This window comes from Acipenser ruthenus, chromosome 13 (assembly GCF_902713425.1).
Source record: "Acipenser ruthenus chromosome 13, fAciRut3.2 maternal haplotype, whole genome shotgun sequence".
Lineage (NCBI taxonomy): Eukaryota > Metazoa > Chordata > Actinopteri > Acipenseriformes > Acipenseridae > Acipenser > Acipenser ruthenus.
This window is the reverse complement of record NC_081201.1, coordinates 37,250,444-37,268,069: the sequence shown is the minus strand read 5'-3', so window position 1 is coordinate 37,268,069 and position 17,626 is coordinate 37,250,444. Positions and strand designations below refer to the sequence as shown.

Sequence of the window (17,626 nt, the reverse complement as noted above, 5' to 3'; positions counted from 1 at the left end):
ACCGAGGTCTGGCATGTCAGCATTTTGTCACGTGTACTAGTTGTGCAAAGTCATTGTGGTGCTGCAGTACCTCCAGTATTTGGGCGTCTGTACATATATTGAGAAAATAAATATCTGAACTACAAACGGTTATCATCTTCTTGGTTGCAATAACGTTCCTATCCTTCTTGGTCCAAATGTCCAATAAACTGGATGTTGGGATTTTCATTTAAATTGTACATGGAATCTCAGCCATTGAAATGCAACTCATCCTTGAAGCGAAAGGTGTCAAGTAAGCATGAGCACAGAACAGACTGCATGGCGAGATAAGGCCAGTGTCCTCCTGAAATTGCCAAGCGCAGGTTAAATACTGGGACTGGCTGCTATAGTGGAAATACTGGAATCTGCCCACAGAGATGGCAGTTAGTTCTCCCCCAGTTAAACAAAATAAGTAGACACTTTAAACTTGCAAGTAAGGTTGTTTCATTTGGTGTAGGTATAACCCTCAGTCATTGTAAGTCATTTTGTTTAAACTGGTTTTAATTTCCTGAGAGTGTAGAGAGGTATTGAATACAAAAACCTAAGAACTCATGAAAATCATTTCAAATATTTAATTTAACAGTTTTATGGGAAAATGAGGTGTATTGTTGGGGGAGAGGACAGGAAAAAAAGACAATTGAGAAAGGTAAAAGTATTTCAACTGAAAACAAAAACAGCACTACTAGCCTGAGCTGGAATAGCGCCTGGATCTGATGTGGTTAGACTGGATCTGATGGGGTTAGACTGGATCTGATGTGGTTAGACTGGATCTGATGTGGTTAGACTGGATCTGATGTGGTTAGACTAGAGGAACCACAAACTCTGTCAGGTGCCGTGTCTGCATTTGTCTAGGTTTGAAACCATCAACATCAACCTGACTGGTTCACTGAGAAGAATCCCATTGGCCTGGTCCCGGTATTGGAGATGCCCAAGGGTCAGGTGATCTATGAGTCACCAATCACATGCGAGTATCTGGATGAGGTGTATGCAGGAAACAAGCTGATTCCAACCGATCCCTATGAGACGGCCAAACAGAAGATGCTGGTGGAGAATTTCTCCAAGGTACACTATGCCTGTGCTAAAGGCTATGTAGTTTGATTGTGGAATAGGATTATTTATGTATTTGACCAGCAGGGGTCACTCAAAGTTGCTTCATACATGGAATACAGTATTGCACTATTTACCTAAACTTCCATACTCTATTGTTAAACTAGTGTTGATGGGTAATCATTTGCTGAAAATAAAATATATAATTGTTCCATATCCCCCAAATTATATAACACAGGGCTGTATATACAATATGACCCAAAGGCTCCTGTATCTGTTAGGCCCTTCATCACACAGGTCCAGAGTATCTCTCCAACCTGCTGACCCTCTATTCCCTGCACGCAAGCTGACGTCCTCTGACTCTGGCTTGCTTGTCATCCCCAAGCAAAAGTGCACCACACCCGGAGAGCGCTCTTTTAGCTTCATGGCCCCGACTCTCTGGAACTCTCTCCCAGCTTTAGTGCGTGATGCTCCCACAGTCGCTCGCTTCAAATCAACTCTCAAGACACACTTGTTCTCTCTTGCTTTCAGTGCTCTTTAAGCCTGATATCTGTTATTAGCTGTTGTTTAAATTGCTATTTCAGGTTTTTCACTCCATCTTATTCATATGATTCTGTATGACACACACACCCACAATGTTTAGAATTCACATCCTCGCCTTTTATTTAACATATTATGCCTGTATTTAATGTGTTTGCATTGTTTTTAATGGTGTATTTAATATACTATGCCCTGTATTTCACTGTATTTAATGTATTATGCATTGTTCCTCACTATCTTGTAAAGCGCTTTGTGACGGTGGTCCACAATGAAAGGCGCTATATAAAGTAAATATTGATTGATTGATTGATAATATATCCTTGAACCCACTTCACAAAAGTTTCAGGACTGTTTTTTGATTGATTATAAACATTAAACAGTGCTTTGAAAAATGAAAATCAACTATGAAATTAATTTAGTCTTGGAGACCCCCCCTGCAATAGTATCAACAAATCACAACCATGAACAAATGTTATATCATGATCCTATCTTTCTCTTGTTAAGGTAATCACACATTACTATAAGATCACCATGGCCAAGAAAAATGGTGAAGATACCTCTGTGCTAGAGGAGGAAATGAAGTCTAAATTCACCCAGTTCAACAAGGTAAGGATGGGTAATTTATCAACACATTATTTGTTTATTAATATATGCTCATAGTGGCATGATGCCTTGTCAATGTAGAACAGTGGTACTGTATTGCACCACTAGAGGTCCTTGTATTATACAAAACAAATTCTAAACATTCATCAGAATTCCTGTACTAAACACCAAACCTATATCATGTAGGAGACAGATTTAGGGCAGCAGCATCCAAGAGCTAAAACAGAGGAGTATTCAGCAATGTGCATTTTTAAAGCGTGTTTAAGATGACAACTTTGCTGGCCCTGTTTTATTACAAGCTGAACAGAAAGTGTGTAATGTAGTCTACAAAAGTCCTGCAATTTGGGCTCAGCTCACAGGCAATTAACTATTGGCAGGGGAAGCTGTTTCAATTTGTTTCTGTTCCTGGATACCAGCAGTTTTAAGCACACTCGAGCCACGCAGCTGCAAGCACAGACTCGAGCCACACAGCTTCAGACAGACTCAAGCCACGCAGCTGCAAGCAGACTCGAGCCACACAGCTTCAAACACTCAAGCCACGCAGCTGCAAGCACAGACTCATGCCATGCAGCTTCAAACACAGACTCAAGCCACGCAGCTTCAAGCACAGACTCATGCCATGCAGCTTCAAACACAGACTCATGCCACACAGCTTCAAACACAGACTCGAGCCACGCAGCTTCAAGCACAGATTCGAGCCACGCAGCTGAAAGCACAAACTTGAGCCACGCAGCTGCAAGCACAGACTCGAGCCACGCAGCTGCAAGCACAGACTCATGCCATGCAGCTTCAAACACAGACTCGAGCCACGCAGCTTCAAGCACAGACTCATGCCACACAGCTTCAAACACAGACTCGAGCCACGCAGCTTCAAGCACAGACTCATGCCATGCAGCTGAAAGCACAAACTTGAGCCACGCAGCTGCAAGCACAGACTCATGCCATGCAGCTTCAAACACAGACTCGAGCCACACAGCTTCAAGCACAGACTCATGCCACACAGCTTCAAACACAGACTCGATCCACACAGCTTCAAGCACAGATTCGAGCCACGCAGCTGCAAGCACAGATTCGAGCCACGCAGCTGCAAGCACAGACTCGAGCCACGCAGCTGCAAACACAGACTCGAGCCACACAGCTTCAAGCACAGACTCATGCCACACAGCTTCAAACACAGACTCGAGCCACACAGCTTCAAGCACAGACTCATGCCACACAGCTTCAAACACAGACTCGATCCACACAGCTTCAAGCACAGATTCGAGCCACGCAGCTGCAAGCACAGACTCGAGCCACGCAGCTGCAAGCACAGACTCGAGCCACGCAGCTGCAAGCACAGACTCGAGCCACGCAGCTGCAAGCACAGACTCGAGCCACGCAGCTGCAAGCACAGACTCGAGCCACGCAGCTGCAAGCACAGACTCGAGCCACGCAGCTGCAAGCACAAGACTCAAGCCACGCAGCTGCAAGCACAGACTCGAGCCACACAGCTTCAAACACAGACTCGAGCCACGCAGCTTCAAACACAAGACTCAAGCCACGCAGCTGCAAGCACAGACTCGAGCCACACAGCTTCAAACACAGACTCGAGCCACGCAGCTTCAAACACAAGACTCAAGCCACGCAGCTGCAAGCACAGACTCGAGCCACGCAGCTTCAAACACAAGACTCAAGCCACGCATTTGTAAGCACAGACTCAAGCCACTCGCAGCTGCTTTCTATTAACATAGTGAGTAAACATTGCCTGGGTGATGCAAGCTAGTTGGAGAATTAGCTGTGTGTTTGTGTTCTGCACAAACAACCCCATGGTTAAGATTTGATCTAGAAAATCCTCGTAACCACTTAGGCATTTTAAAATCAACCATTTTTCCATCCTGTTCTGTAGCATAATACTGGAGCAACAGCCCTCTTCAAATCCCTAAACAATTGAATGAACAATGAAAACACATTGGAAACTGTTTTTTTTTTTTAATCTTTTGGTCTTATTTTTACACTGTTCTTCCGTGTTGCCTATATGACGTCTCTGTGTTTGGTACCATTTCTTGTTTCCAGATTCTTGCCAACCAGAAGAGCCAGTTCTTTGGAGGAGAATCTGTGTCTACGATTGACTACATGATTTGAGAGATTGGAAGTTGTCTCCTTGAACAAGTATGTACAACAAAATAGTACCACCCACAAAATAACAATGTTTAACCCTTTCTTTACTGCAGTTTCATTCTTGTTAAGCAAAAGCATAAAACAAACTGTCCAATTGTAGTTTTTAATTCTGGAATATCCTGGCGAAATGTTGGGGGACTTTAAAAACAAGAGATTGGCAGTTTCATTCTAGAATCAGTGTCACATTTGTAAAGCCACATTTTAGGACTGAGAATGACATGTTTGTTCAACAATACTATTATATTCAGCCTAGACAGTTCCTGTTCTAATGTTACAATGAGAATGTGTTCTATTTGTTTTTACATATGTACTGTAGACCGTCTTATAGGAAAAGCCACCCATGTACCTATTTCAGGCTAATTCCAATAGGTTTGTGCTTTGAAGGCATTGTCAAATTTGGACTTTTAAATAGTAGTTGTAGTTTATATTTTTACTGAAGTTTGTTCCCAGGAAACCAGACTCTAACACTTGATTGCTATTCCATGTGTTGGATGTTTTTATATATAAACCCTTTATCTGTTTTCTCAGGTGTCTTGAGCACACCCACAATCTCAAGTCCTGGGTAGAGCGCATGAAGGAGGACCCTGGTAAAGGCAACCATGTCTGATCTTGAAACCTACAGGGGCTTTTATAAGCTGTTTGGAAGGCAAGCCAGACGCCTATGATTGTGGGCTGTAAGGTGGGTTAGGGGTAACTACTGTCCCTTTATTGTCCAACATTATTTTAGTTCTAGTGTTGTATGAAATCATGGGACTGTGGTCAATTTAAATAACCAACCACCTCCCTCCAGCCCATCTTGTGGTTTTGTCATTGTTTTCATTGGACCAGTTTCCCTTCAATCCAAATAAAAGGACATGACAAAGATGCATATTTACTTTCATTGTGCATATGTAGTACAACAATAAATCATGTTTTTATTTTTGCAGACATACCAGGTTATAAGGGGTTGACTTGTCATGTTTGTGCTATCTGTTTGGAAGCTTTGTCTCCAGTGATCAAAAAACAACAAGAGTCCTAATGTAATGCTCTAAGCCAAGGGATTAAATCAGAAAGGGTTAGACAACATTTACTAGGATTTAAAAAAAAGAAATTTTGCAAAATGTAGAATTCACTGCTATTGTTTTGATTAAAATGTGTGATCATTGACACAACGATCGGTTGATTTATTTATGACAGGAGCAACTTTATTCCTATTCTCTCTGTAGCGTAAGATATGAAGACAGTGCTGTAACTGACAATACTGGCATGGCTGCTTTACACGCAAACCTAATCAAGCACTATTCAAGTAGAATTCACATTATAATGGCAATTATATCCCACAGTAGTGGAAACCAGATTGCATTTTTGTAATATTTCTAAAAGATGACGTTGTGAGATTTAACATTTGATCTTGAAAAAGAAAAAGAAAATGTTCTTGACAAATCCATATTTTACTGAGCATTAAAAATTCCATTGGTTGCTGTGTATTAAACCTCCATATATACCCGATTCCTGCCATTTATTTATTTTATTTCACGTTTCAATAAACAGTACAGTTCACTGTCACAATTAGATTCTTGCACTATTACATAATGAATATCATTATAATGACATCACTTGCAGTGTAACAGCTGCAAACAGTTGTTCATTTGTAAGGCGCAGGCTAGAATGCCTTTACACACAACGCCCATCTTAGTCACCTCTCTCAGAGATTATTGTTGGACTCTAATTCTAGAAGTCTTTTTTTTTCCATTGCATCTAAATTTGTTTTTGTTTTTAGTTCTCTCCACATTTGTTTGACAGGTCAATCCAGTTTTTCGCTTCTTGTTTAATGCGCTGTAATTGTGAAGATTTTGCTTCTAAACATGTTTTATATATGTACTAGTTTGCTCTACAGGTGGTTTAACGGATACTAAGAATCTTGGTTCCAAATGTATACCTGATGCAAAGAATGCGCAAACAGACCTGTTTAGTGACACCTTCCTTTTCACTTGCCATGTTTCATACAAGTCTTAGTACTGTACTGGATTTTAACATCAATTGGTTCTAGAAAGTAACCCTTAATTATATCAAGTCCCAAGCAGTAAATATGCAAAAGTATGAAGCGCATTTTAAATTATTATTAGTAAATGTGTCATGGCACTGTGCATGCCTTGAAATATTCCAATACTGTAGTTAACTTTATCTTCCCTAACATTCCAGGGAATAGTCCATTAAAATAAGCAATAAAAAATGGCTTTTTACTGATTTCTCAATATTATCCTTGCAATCTCACTAGAAAATAGCATTTGCATATATTTACAACAACTAAATAATTAAATATTGTAGTACCAGTCTATACATACTGTATTAAAAAAGTACACAGTGCCTTTTTCACAACTTCAAAGTCTTAAAATAAAAAATTATAAAACCATTCCCTCTCTTGTTTTTGGGGAGTTGGCAGCCCACCGAGCTTCCTGCTTATTGTTGCGCACTGATACAATCAAACAAAGCAGATCTCTGTTCTTAAGCAGATCTCTGTTCTTAAGCAGATCTCTGTTCTTAAGCAGATCTCTGTTCTTGCACCGATAGACTGAGCACAGTACCACAGCTTACTGTAAGTTCTCAACCTGCTAAAAAGCTCTGGCATGAGACCTGAAACAACAGCCAACTGGACAATGCTGGATAATTTCAGCTAGCAAAATACTGTGTTGAAACACTTAAAGCTGCAGTGCAGAATGTCCTTCTTTGAGGTCTCATAGCATTATTTCGATGGCAGACACAATCTTTCAATGCTAACATAATTCGACGAGTCATGTTTCAGCTATTAGAAGCGGTTCTGTTACATACGGGCTCTGTTCTCACTCCAGATGCAAACAGATGGGGTTCCTTTTGAACCTATCTGAAACATGTAAATAAATATTTTTAAAAGTCTTTCCTGAATGACTTATTTTTCCACATCAAAACTAATATTTATAAACAACATTTAGCAGACCAAATAAATAATAAAAACAGCATGCCGGTTATTATATATATATATATATATATATATATATATATATATATATATATATATATATACCAGCAAGCAGTCACTTGAGATTTTCTCCTTGACTTTTTTTTTTTGGTTTAAATCATGCCCCATACAGGGTCAATCAAAACAGATGCATTAAAAAACATCAGTTCATACACGTGTGTTCGGTGGAGCAGGAATATGGCCATTTGGAAAGTGTGGGGTATACTCCTGTATCAGGACAGGTGCATTTCTGAGCATTTCGTGAAAGGATTCCACTGTCTTGGCATACAGTTCCCCCTGTAGCACAAGTGGTCGGAACAAGTTGAGTGGTTCCGAACCTCGGAATTGTGCTGGAATGAGGACATCCTTCGAAACTTGTTTGTTACCAATTAAAGCGTGGTAGAGCTTCTTCTCCTGGAGGCTTTTCTCCAGGAATCGAAAGATGTCACGCAGCCTTTTCTCCAGGTGCTCTGGATGCCACTCTGAAGGGGCTTTGCTCAGCAGCAAGTGCAGCAGTGCTGTTTTCAAATGATAGTTGGTGAGGCCGCTCTTTCCAGTCAGACTGGACTGTTTCCGATGCAGGAAAGAGACGATTTGAAGGCAGCTGAGGTGGCAGGGATTGTCTGGCAGCTTTTTGGCCAACGATTTAAGCAAATTCTTCTCATAGACGGCTAAGGAGAGTGACCAATAGACATCTGGAGGGCTGCTGCTGTTGAAACTTGACACAAAATAGGCATCAGTGTCTTCAAACTGAACCACTGGAGTGATGTTGAAGATAATGACCTTCCCCGACCTGAATTTCACCTTCAGAGCTCCTGGCACATCAAGGTTGCGGAATGTGAGTTCAAAATCATACTTGTGAGAGATTCGATTCCAGGCTTTGGTTATGGAGATCTGGAACCACTTCATGACTTGGTCTTTGGCTAAGTAGGGTGTATTTCTGGAGCACAGCAGGTCCTCCATGGTGTCGTTAGCCCTGGTCGTCTCGTTCTTGCTGTGGAGGAGGCACAGCATGTCCTCCCCCAGGTTGCTCTTTCCACACAGGCAACCAGAACCGTCTTCGTTGGCTTTTACAACTTTGATCCTCCCGCATCCCTGTCTGTCTGGAGGAACGTCATTTCCTGAGCAGCACCAGAGCTGAAAATGGAAACGATACGGCTCCGGCGGAGCAAAGGGAACAATCAGATCACAGAGCAGAGGCTTGCTCACCCTCCAGTTCTCGTACATGCTCCCAACTCCAATGCAGTCCTCCACTTCCATATCAGCATCCCTGTTGCACACGCTCCTCAAAGCTTCCAAAAGGTCATCTGCAAAACCTTCCACAAACTCCCGCATCCTCCAGAAGTCATTGCCGGAGATACGGATGCAGTTATCATGGAAGCTTGCCAGGACCACTTTGTTTGGGAGTGTGGTTTTCTGAGAGATATTCCCAAAGACCAGGTAGTCCTCTTCCTCGGAATTGGAATCCTGAGCAGAACCATCTTGGAAGTCCTGCCTCCATATCTCAATCATCAGGAAGATGATCAAGGACAGAGTGCTCCACAAGTCCCAGCCTTGGTTGTCCTCCTCCTCCTCCTCCTCCACTGCCTTCGGCACCTCCAGATCCTGCTTGGAAGCCTCTTGTTCCAGACGGGTCATCTCGGATTGGAGTTTCTCTTGGTGGTCCTTCATCCGATGGATTATGTCATCCTCCTGCTCAGGAAGGGTGGTATTTTCCTTCTGAAAGAAGAGGGCTGCCGCCACCACCACACACACCCGGAAGATCCCCCCCTGCATGGCCTTGGTCTTTCTGCAAAAGATGGAAACCCCCAAATTATTAATCCTGTTGTTATGTGGTATTTAAAGCAAAAAAAGTGCAAGATTGTTTATTCCCCTTTAAAACTCAGATACAGCCACTTTGCACTGCCAGTGGGACATAGCTAACTGGTCCCAGAAAACTCACCACCTTCCTCAGAATCAAACCATATGCAAGCACCTACATATATTTGCCAAGACAGTTTCTCAAACCTGAATGGGTCAGATTTTAAAGCACAACATACTACTGAGCGACACTGCCCAGTGCTGAGAGGTAGAAGAAGCAAGACTATACAAAGCATTTGCACGTTTTGAATTCACAGAAGTGAACAAAAAAATAAGTGCACAAAAAAATAACAGAACAAAACTTGAATTTAAAGGACAGTTATATGTACACACGTGTGTACAGTATTGGTGTCTTCAAAAGCTTGGTGAGCACCATGCAACTGATCTGGCATAAATAAATCTACTTTACCTCCTGTACGGTACTGTAACGTCAAGCCCTGGCTGTCCTGTAGTCTAAATTAATCCATTAAAGACACTGCAGCGAACTGAAGAAAAGAACAACAGCTGCCAGATGGGCGTGTGATCCCAGGATCCACTGATCCAGCTAACTCCCACAGGCATGTGTTTATTTCACTAGAGTCCAAGGATATCATCGCCATGGTTACTTGAGGGCTCAAGCTTTTATTCTGATCTCATCAGTGCTCCTGAATGGAACAGGGTTTTACATGCAGTTGAATCAAGCTTCCTCGAAAAACATTTGTTTCGTTTTTTCTTGTATATAAAAAGCTCTATTTTGTATACGTATTAGAATCAACTTGCCAAATAAAGATTATTTTTGACTGACCTAATAGATAGTTTTGGTCATAAAACCTGCCAAGCCTAAAAAAAATTCTCATTTGTGATTCTTAAAAGAATCCCTGTGTGTGCTTTGGTTTTCTGTGGATGGGATACAGTCTGCAATTAAAGTACTATGTAAATACAATTCAGACATACAGTGGAAACCAGAGAGCTGAGCAGGACATCCGACTGTACCTTTGTGATTTGTTATCTAGAGCTCTAAAGAGGGCTTCACAAAGGGCAGCTATATTTTTAGCCCACTGATAAAGACACACAATTTGCATCATCAAACTGCCTCACCAGAAAAGGAAACGAGATAGCGTTTTCTACTCAGTTCCTGAACTGGTTATGCTGAAAGAGAGTCGGGTGGCTCAGCTGAGAGAGGAGGCCACAAGGTGAAATGCTGCATCTTGTCATAATCCACCAGAAGTACCTCCTTAATTCTGACTGTGATGATTCTGGTTGGGAGTTAAAGGTTTATTATTATTATTATTATTATTTATTTCTTAGCAGACGCCCTTATCCAGGGCGGCTTACAATTGTTACAAGATATCACATTATTTTTACATACAATTACCCATTTATACAGGTGGGTTTTTACTGGAGCAATCTAGGTAAAGTACCTTGCTCAGGGGTACAGCAGCAGTGTCCCCCACTGGGGATTGAACCCACGACCCTCCGGTCAAGAGTCCAGAGCCCTAACCACTACTCCACACTGCTGGTTTGCATGTGTTTCGAGAGAGTGAATGATACGAAAGTGCTGCCCCATCTGTACCTGCAGGATTTAGAGAGAATGATATGAAAGTGCTGCCCCATCTGTACCTGCAGGATTTAGAGAGAGTGAATGATATGAAAGTGCTGCCCTATCTGTACATGCAGGATTTAGAGAGAGTGAATGATATGAAAGTGCTGCCCTGTCTGTGCCGGCAGGATTTAGAGAGAGTGAATGACGACAAATCAGAAGCACAACAAACACGGAAACATGAACTGAGGAGGGAGCCATCCTTTAAAAGCTCTGCTTTGCACACCCAGAAAACAGAAGGCAAGTGATTGCAAATTATCCCCAAGAGAAACAGAATCCTAGTTCCCAGCCAACAGACAGAAAATATACACATCTGCTAGATATTCACAAAACCCTTTTAGACTAGGCCTATAAAGCTATTTTTTTAATAACAGTCCTAATAGGTTTTATGAATATCAACATTTATTTTATTTGTCAAAACAAACTTTAAAAGGAACTTTAAATAGGGCCCATTCTTTGTCTTTTTTTTTTTTAAGTCACCCAAGCGAATCGTATTAATTTGATAGTTATTCAAACTGGAAAGTTAATGCATTGCCACTTGGTACTAACCAAAACTGTAGGTGATTCATGTTTGCTGTGCTGCCAAGCCCAACAGAAGCCTGCAAGCTTGGGAGGGCCTCAGAGGGAGCAGTGAAATTCATCACCAGGCTGGCACACTTGTCAACATTTCCATAAAACCCGAACGTATTTTGGCACCAGAATAGGACATGAAGAAATAAAAACTATAATAAATAAGTATAAGACAATAAATAAAATAAATAAAAAGATAATACCCATATTTACTGTATAGTAGTACCTGTAGTCAATTTGCTTTTTTGCTACTACCGTTTTTTTATTAAGTTATTGCAGTATTTCATACTGAACTGAAATTGTATCAAAAAAAAAGAAAGAAACTACATCTACCTGGTAGGCCTAAATGCAGTCCTTCCCTGATTCTGTTTATATTCTATAACATTTCTAACATTTCCATGTTGTGTTTACAGGACATTCTTGTGTTTAAAGAGTTAACAACTTTCAATAAAAGAGAGTTATTTTAAGGTAAATTACTGGCTTTGTGCAAAAAGGCGCACGTGTCTATAACGAGCGGATTGCTACAAATAGGCAAACTCACATCCGCACGATAACCGTTTAAAAACCTAAAACACGTTCGAAAAAAGAAAAATCATACTAAGAAGAGAGACATAATTAACGCAACCATTGAAGTGGCTACACAATACCTGTGCTCAACTATTTTATTGCACAAAAAATGCCGGGTGCTGTTTTATAAATCAGCCATAGCCAAAATAAATAATAATACCCACTTGTTTGCTGCTAGTAGAATCCAAATCCGAAATATATTCCAGAGATAATACTGCTTTGAAACTAAAAAAGAAGATGAAAAAAAAAACACAACAAGCTTGCCAAACTACGCAGAGTTTCAATGAGGCAGAAGCCCGTTCCGCATTTTACTCTTTTCCGTTTCTGAGTTTGAAGTCTGCTTTTACTCATTTCCTGGCCGCGCTATGATGAGAAACTTTTTCCTCCATCTCAATGGTTAAGCGCTAAATTGGCTAGATTTTACTCGGGAACTCTTGGGACTTTTCCTTAAGGTCGTTCTCTGTTTTGAGAAGAACGTGAACAAATGCAGCTTTGAAACTTCCCGGCTGAATTGTAGATCTGTGTGCTGTCGTTGTCGTTGCTGCCTGTATGAACAAACAGCTATTGCATAAACGCGCTAAAGCACCACCACTTATGGGTCATTTTTGACAGCAAGTTCATGCTTTACAACAAACAGGAAAGCTGGGGCGGGGCAGCGAGCATGCACTAAAAACAATTATTCTGTTCCACTAAAAACAATGTTTGACCTTACTCTAAACCTTAATAATTGTATTGTTTGTTTAATATATATATATGCAGGTGCGTTAGTAAGCAGAAGAACCCTAGACATATATTTAATTCTTTGTGATTTCAATTATTTGGTTGCTAACGACTACAACACATTTCGCTTTTAAACTAGTCGTCTTTTTAAAATTCTGTATAATGTTTTAAAAGGGTGAGCGTGTTTGTGTTGGTTATTATTAAATGTTACCTGTGAATACTTATCATTCATGTGTGCGTGTAACATGGAAAAAGCAATCTTATCTTAAATACCATGCATAGCTTCAGCACCACACTAAAGGATTTCTCTGGGACGTCTCTTTGGTATGGTTAGGAACTATTATTTTACCGGACAGCAGAGGGTTTTGTTTAATGTGTTTAATATAAAACCAAAGGGTGATGGGGTTCCAAATATGAACCATAACTCTAAAATTGAGGGAACACGACGCCACTCTGTGGCTTGGAACTTGGTTTCAGGAGACTTCGTTTCAGGCCACGGCATGGCACACCAGGGGAGACTTGGGTCAAATTAGGGCTGCCGGTCTCCTGGAACCAGGTGCCAATGTTTCTGATAAGCAGATAAGTTACTAAATAATTATTATTATAAAAGGCAACATGGCTTATAGAGAAATGAACACAGCCCACCATATCATTTCAACAGGACTATTTTCTAAAGGCAGCTATTGCTTGGGTTCAGTAATTCCCAGTTTCAACACAATAGTTGGGTGTCACAAATACCAGTAAAGAGCCAGTGAATCAACAGATAAACATCACCAACATCTAGTGTAACTCTGTCTTTGAACTGTTTAACTGGTGTTATTCAGAGACCACTATGATTGGCATTTCATTACTGATAAAGCACTTCCACATGCTGTCCACTAGATGGCAGTATTTGGTTTTGTTTTTAGAATGCTTTGATTGTCCATCAAAATGGCACATGACTGTGTCTTCTATTTTGAGACGAAGTATCGCATTTAAAGGTGTTAATGGGTGCGATAATAAAGCAAGAATAATGTCTACAGCCAAAATTCAACAAAGGAGATTTTATACTGGTCTGATAAGACTGTAGTTGTATCTAAACCACAATTGTATAATACAATGCATTCGGTTTTGTTTGTGATTTTCTGGTACTTCAACAGATTGTTGATATGGATCTTTTTTTATATAGCATAACTGTGTTTTATTTGGTTATCCCAATAGTTTATGTTGTTTTGAACACTAACTTGTGCTGTCGCCAGTTCCTACACCATACAGACATATTCAATTACCATGTCTATTATTATCTCACAACAGAAATAATAATAGACATGGTAATTGAATATGTCTATAGGAATATGCAGTAGGACCAGGTGACTACATGTAAATATATACTTGGTACAGGTGACCTGTGATGCTAAAATGGGAGGAATCTTTGGAGGAGTTTTCGTCAGCAGGTTCATTTTACATCTGATTTGTAAACTGAACGGACACCTGCATCGCTATCTGCACCAAAAATAGCTCAACCCGATTTACAAACCGATTTTCTTGTATTCACTTTATTTGACTATTATATTCTTTCGAGGAACTTAAAATCAGACCAATCACACAAAACTGACAAGGTAAAAAAGTCACATATAAGTAACTTACTAAGAGAAGAGTCCGTGGATTCTGAGCAATCTCGCTTAGAGGACGGGGCTTACTGAGTTTCAATTATGATTCAATAGGGCTACATAGTTGAGATTTGGATAAAGAAAGCTCGAGTAATACAACGATATATTTGAACATACATTTCTTAAAATGATTAAAACTTAGTAGAGCTAAAGCTTCAATAAATAAAACGTTTCTATTAAAATATAACACACATAAAGCATATTTACATTATTTATATGTTAGAAAAAAAATACTTAAAATCATAAATTTGAATTAAAATAAGTATCTGCTTGAATTATATTTAAAAACAAAATTGAGATATTGAGTTTGAAACAGACACACACAACATTTTTTTTTAAAATAAATAATTAAAAACTTTGCAACCATGGAACGTTTTCGTATGGTGTTCCAGTACTTCCAATCCAACACTGAATCCGTAGCGAACGGGATATGCGCTGTGCTGACTCTGGCTAGCGTGAAGATGTACACCATCTTCGATTTCAACTGCCCTTGCCTTCCCAAGTACAACGTGCTGTACGGCATGGGGGTCATGTTCATCCCGCCGGTGGTGCTGTTCTTTGTCGGGATCATCGTCAACAAGCACTCGGTTATGATGCTGGAGGAGTGGACGAGACCCACTGGAAAGCGCAAAAAGAACCCAGCTATTATCAAGTAAGGGGGTCTTTATTGAGGGAAGGGGTAAGGAATTGGGTGATGTTGCGCAGGGGCATGTGCTTTTTAGTTTAGCTATATCTTATTTGTTAGTTTATTTATTCTCTGCATGCCGTTGTTATACAGTGATGGACGCACATTGATCTGTTTTTAACTGGATATGCCGATTTATGAGACTGGTTGAACAGCTGGTCATGTCGCTGGTGACACATTGAGTGTCAAGGAGTTTGTTTAGTGTCCAGCGCATATTTTGATTAATGTACATGGCGTTCCACCAGTCCTAAGCGGGGGTATCTATCTATACATACATACATACTGTACATACTGCTGGTGGCCGTGTGTCCTGCTAGTCTACACGTTTTAACAGGTTTTAACACTGTCCTGTTTCATAGGGGTATTCCTTAAATGTTGTATTTATTTATTTTTATTTTATTTTTACCCTGCATCATATCTTGAACTGGTCGACCCATTTCCCCCCTTATATATAGTTCAAATATTGGGTTAGGAATTTCAGAACTAGCCTTCCTATCAGGAACAACCTATGTTTAATCTCGTAATCCAAAACACTAGGCTGTTCTTTCAGAGGCTCCACATCATTATAATACCACACCTGACTGAGTGGGTATAACATACAGCAGGGCCTACAAACATAGCTCTAAGCGTGCAGGTTTTCCCGTTGGTTTAATAGTTTGCTCCTCTGTTCAGGTTCATGTTCACAAACTTGATTCAGAGAGCCATGATTGCCCCCGTGGTCTGGATATTAGTGACCCTGCTGGATGGAAAGTGCTTCATCTGTGCCTTCAGTGTCAGCGTGGACCCCATCAGATTTAATGGCCTCCCGAACATGACAGGCTGGGATATAACCCGTGTCCTGGCCAAGGTCCCCTGTAAGGAGGACATCATCTTCCAGAACAACACCTCCCGGAAAGCTGTGTCCCGGTACCTGCTCTGCTGGTCCCAGGTGAGTCCAGCCCTGCCAGGGTTCTGGGAGTCCTCCTCTACCTTAAGATTGTTCAGTAATGCAGTAAGTTATTCCTCATTGCCATTCCCAGGCCTCATACTCATTCTCCTATAGTAAATGTGAACTTGTACTCTATATATATTTTTAACCCAATAATTTGTAGCAGAAAGACATTTCAGTATACTCATCTTATCTGATATACGTTATATACTTATCGTTTTAGTTTATTCATATTTGTTGGGTTGGCTTGTACCTGCTTGAGGGATTTAGGTGAGAATATGTAGCCCCAGTGACTGGTCAGAGGAGAAGCTGCATAGTTGTGAGGATCTGAGGGTTAAAAAGCAGTTAGGAAGGTAAAGTGTGATTTTTTTTTTATTAGGCACAGTTTTCCTTCTGATCTCCCCTACCCTACGTGTACTACACAATGCACTCTGACAGTGTAACTGTCTGCTCTCATTCCTCAGGCTCTGGGCTGGAGCATCCTCCTCTTTCTGATTATGCTGGGGGTCGTGGCTCGCTGCCTCAAGCCCTGCTTCAACCACACCGCCTTCCTGCAAACCCGCTACTGGAGCAACTACACGGACCTCGAGCAGAAGCTCTTCGATGAGACCTGCAGCACACACGCCCGTGAATTCGCACGCAAGTGTGTCATCCAGTTCTTTGAAAGCATGCACGAGGAGATGTGTCAGGGCATGATTCTGCCCCTCGATGAAGAGGATGACCACCTGCACGGCATTACGTCTCGCAAACAGGTCAACGAGCTGCTCCAAGCCTGGTACCGCTCCAAGCCAGACCTGGACGTCACCAAGATAGCCCAGCGGCAGTACAGCCGAGCCCGGGTCCGAGTCACCGGGGAGGGGGACCAGAACGAAGTCAGGCAAGCCTTCACGCAAAACGGACACTCTCCCCATACAGACGTCTAGCACAGATCCAATATACATGGAATACTATCACTAGTAATGCTAGTACTGTACTAGTCAGAATGTAATAACCATGTCTATCTTCAGACAAGCTGTAAAGTTGTTTGTTTTAATTTTATGTAGGAATGAACCAAACCTTTAAGTATTAAAACCAGCGACCCCTGTAGTCTGGCCGGGCGCCTACGGGCTTGCCTGTAAGCTGCCCAGAGCTGCGTTGTCCTCCGACGCTGTAGTTCTGAGGCAGCTGCACAGTGAGTCTGCAGAGTGTAAAGAAGCGGGCGGCTGACGACACACGCTTCGGAGGACAGCGTGTGTTCATCTTCACCCCTCCCGAGTCAGCGCAGGGGTGGTAGCGGTGAGCTGAGCCTAAAAAATAACTGGGCAATTCAAATTGGGGAGAAAATAATAAAAAAAACTAATTGGCAACGACTAAATTATTAAAAACAAAACAAAAAAAAAAAACTCACATTGTGGTCATACAATTTATAAAAAAAAAGTGAGATTTATGATGTCACCAGAGCCCCTCGATTCAATTCCGACCGAAAGGACTTCACTGCAGCCCCTCTGTTATTCTAGGTGTTGTAGTAACATTTATTTTATTTTTTTGGAAACTTTTCCTTGTTCACCATACTGACAGCTTATACTTGCAGCCATGGCGCTGACGAGTTAAATTAGCTACTTGAAAGAAGAAAAAAACAAGATTCACTTATCAAGCAATCAAACAAACCATCCTTCTCCGTGTTATATAAGCAGCTTCTGGCATAATTTGAATAGAAAATGATTTGAATAACACAACTTGCTTAACTGTC

The 17,626-nt window shown here is 41.1% G+C and overlaps 2 protein-coding genes and 1 pseudogene across 2 annotated transcripts; 2 read left to right on the top strand and 1 right to left on the bottom strand.

Moving 5' to 3' along the window:
* Positions 1–239: 239 nt before the first annotated feature.
* LOC117417887 (glutathione S-transferase omega-1-like) lies at positions 240–5,229 on the top strand (annotated as a pseudogene).
* Positions 5,230–5,231: 2 nt separating this feature from the next.
* LOC117418137 (inositol 1,4,5-trisphosphate receptor-interacting protein-like) lies at positions 5,232–12,515 on the bottom strand. Its single transcript, XM_034030755.3, has 2 exons — positions 12,080–12,515; positions 5,232–9,128 (listed from the first exon to the last, which is right to left on the bottom strand). Exon 2 carries the CDS (start codon positions 9,113–9,115, stop codon positions 7,508–7,510), a length of 1,608 nt encoding a protein of 535 aa, XP_033886646.1. The 5' UTR covers positions 9,116–9,128; positions 12,080–12,515; the 3' UTR covers positions 5,232–7,507.
* A 1,589-nt stretch (positions 12,516–14,104) lies between these two features.
* On the top strand, positions 14,105–16,967 carry LOC117417886 (calcium homeostasis modulator protein 3-like). The gene is made up of 3 exons (XM_034030269.3): positions 14,105–14,936; positions 15,642–15,897; positions 16,362–16,967. Exons 1-3 carry the CDS (start codon positions 14,650–14,652, stop codon positions 16,818–16,820), a joined length of 1,002 nt encoding a protein of 333 aa, XP_033886160.2. The 5' UTR covers positions 14,105–14,649; the 3' UTR covers positions 16,821–16,967.
* Positions 16,968–17,626: the final 659 nt, after the last annotated feature.

Bases quoted from the DNA above. Each gene is read 5' to 3' on its own strand.
- LOC117418137 (XM_034030755.3), bottom strand. From the start codon at position 9,115: ATGCAGGGGGGGATCTTCCGGGTGTGTGTGGTGGTGGCGGCAGCCCTC.
- LOC117417886 (XM_034030269.3), top strand. From the start codon at position 14,650: ATGGAACGTTTTCGTATGGTGTTCCAGTACTTCCAATCCAACACTGAA. The intron at 14,937-15,641 runs GTAAGGGGGTCT...TCCTCTGTTCAG, and splicing joins AAGAACCCAGCTATTATCAA to GTTCATGTTCACAAACTTGA. The intron at 15,898-16,361 runs GTGAGTCCAGCC...CTCATTCCTCAG, and splicing joins ACCTGCTCTGCTGGTCCCAG to GCTCTGGGCTGGAGCATCCT.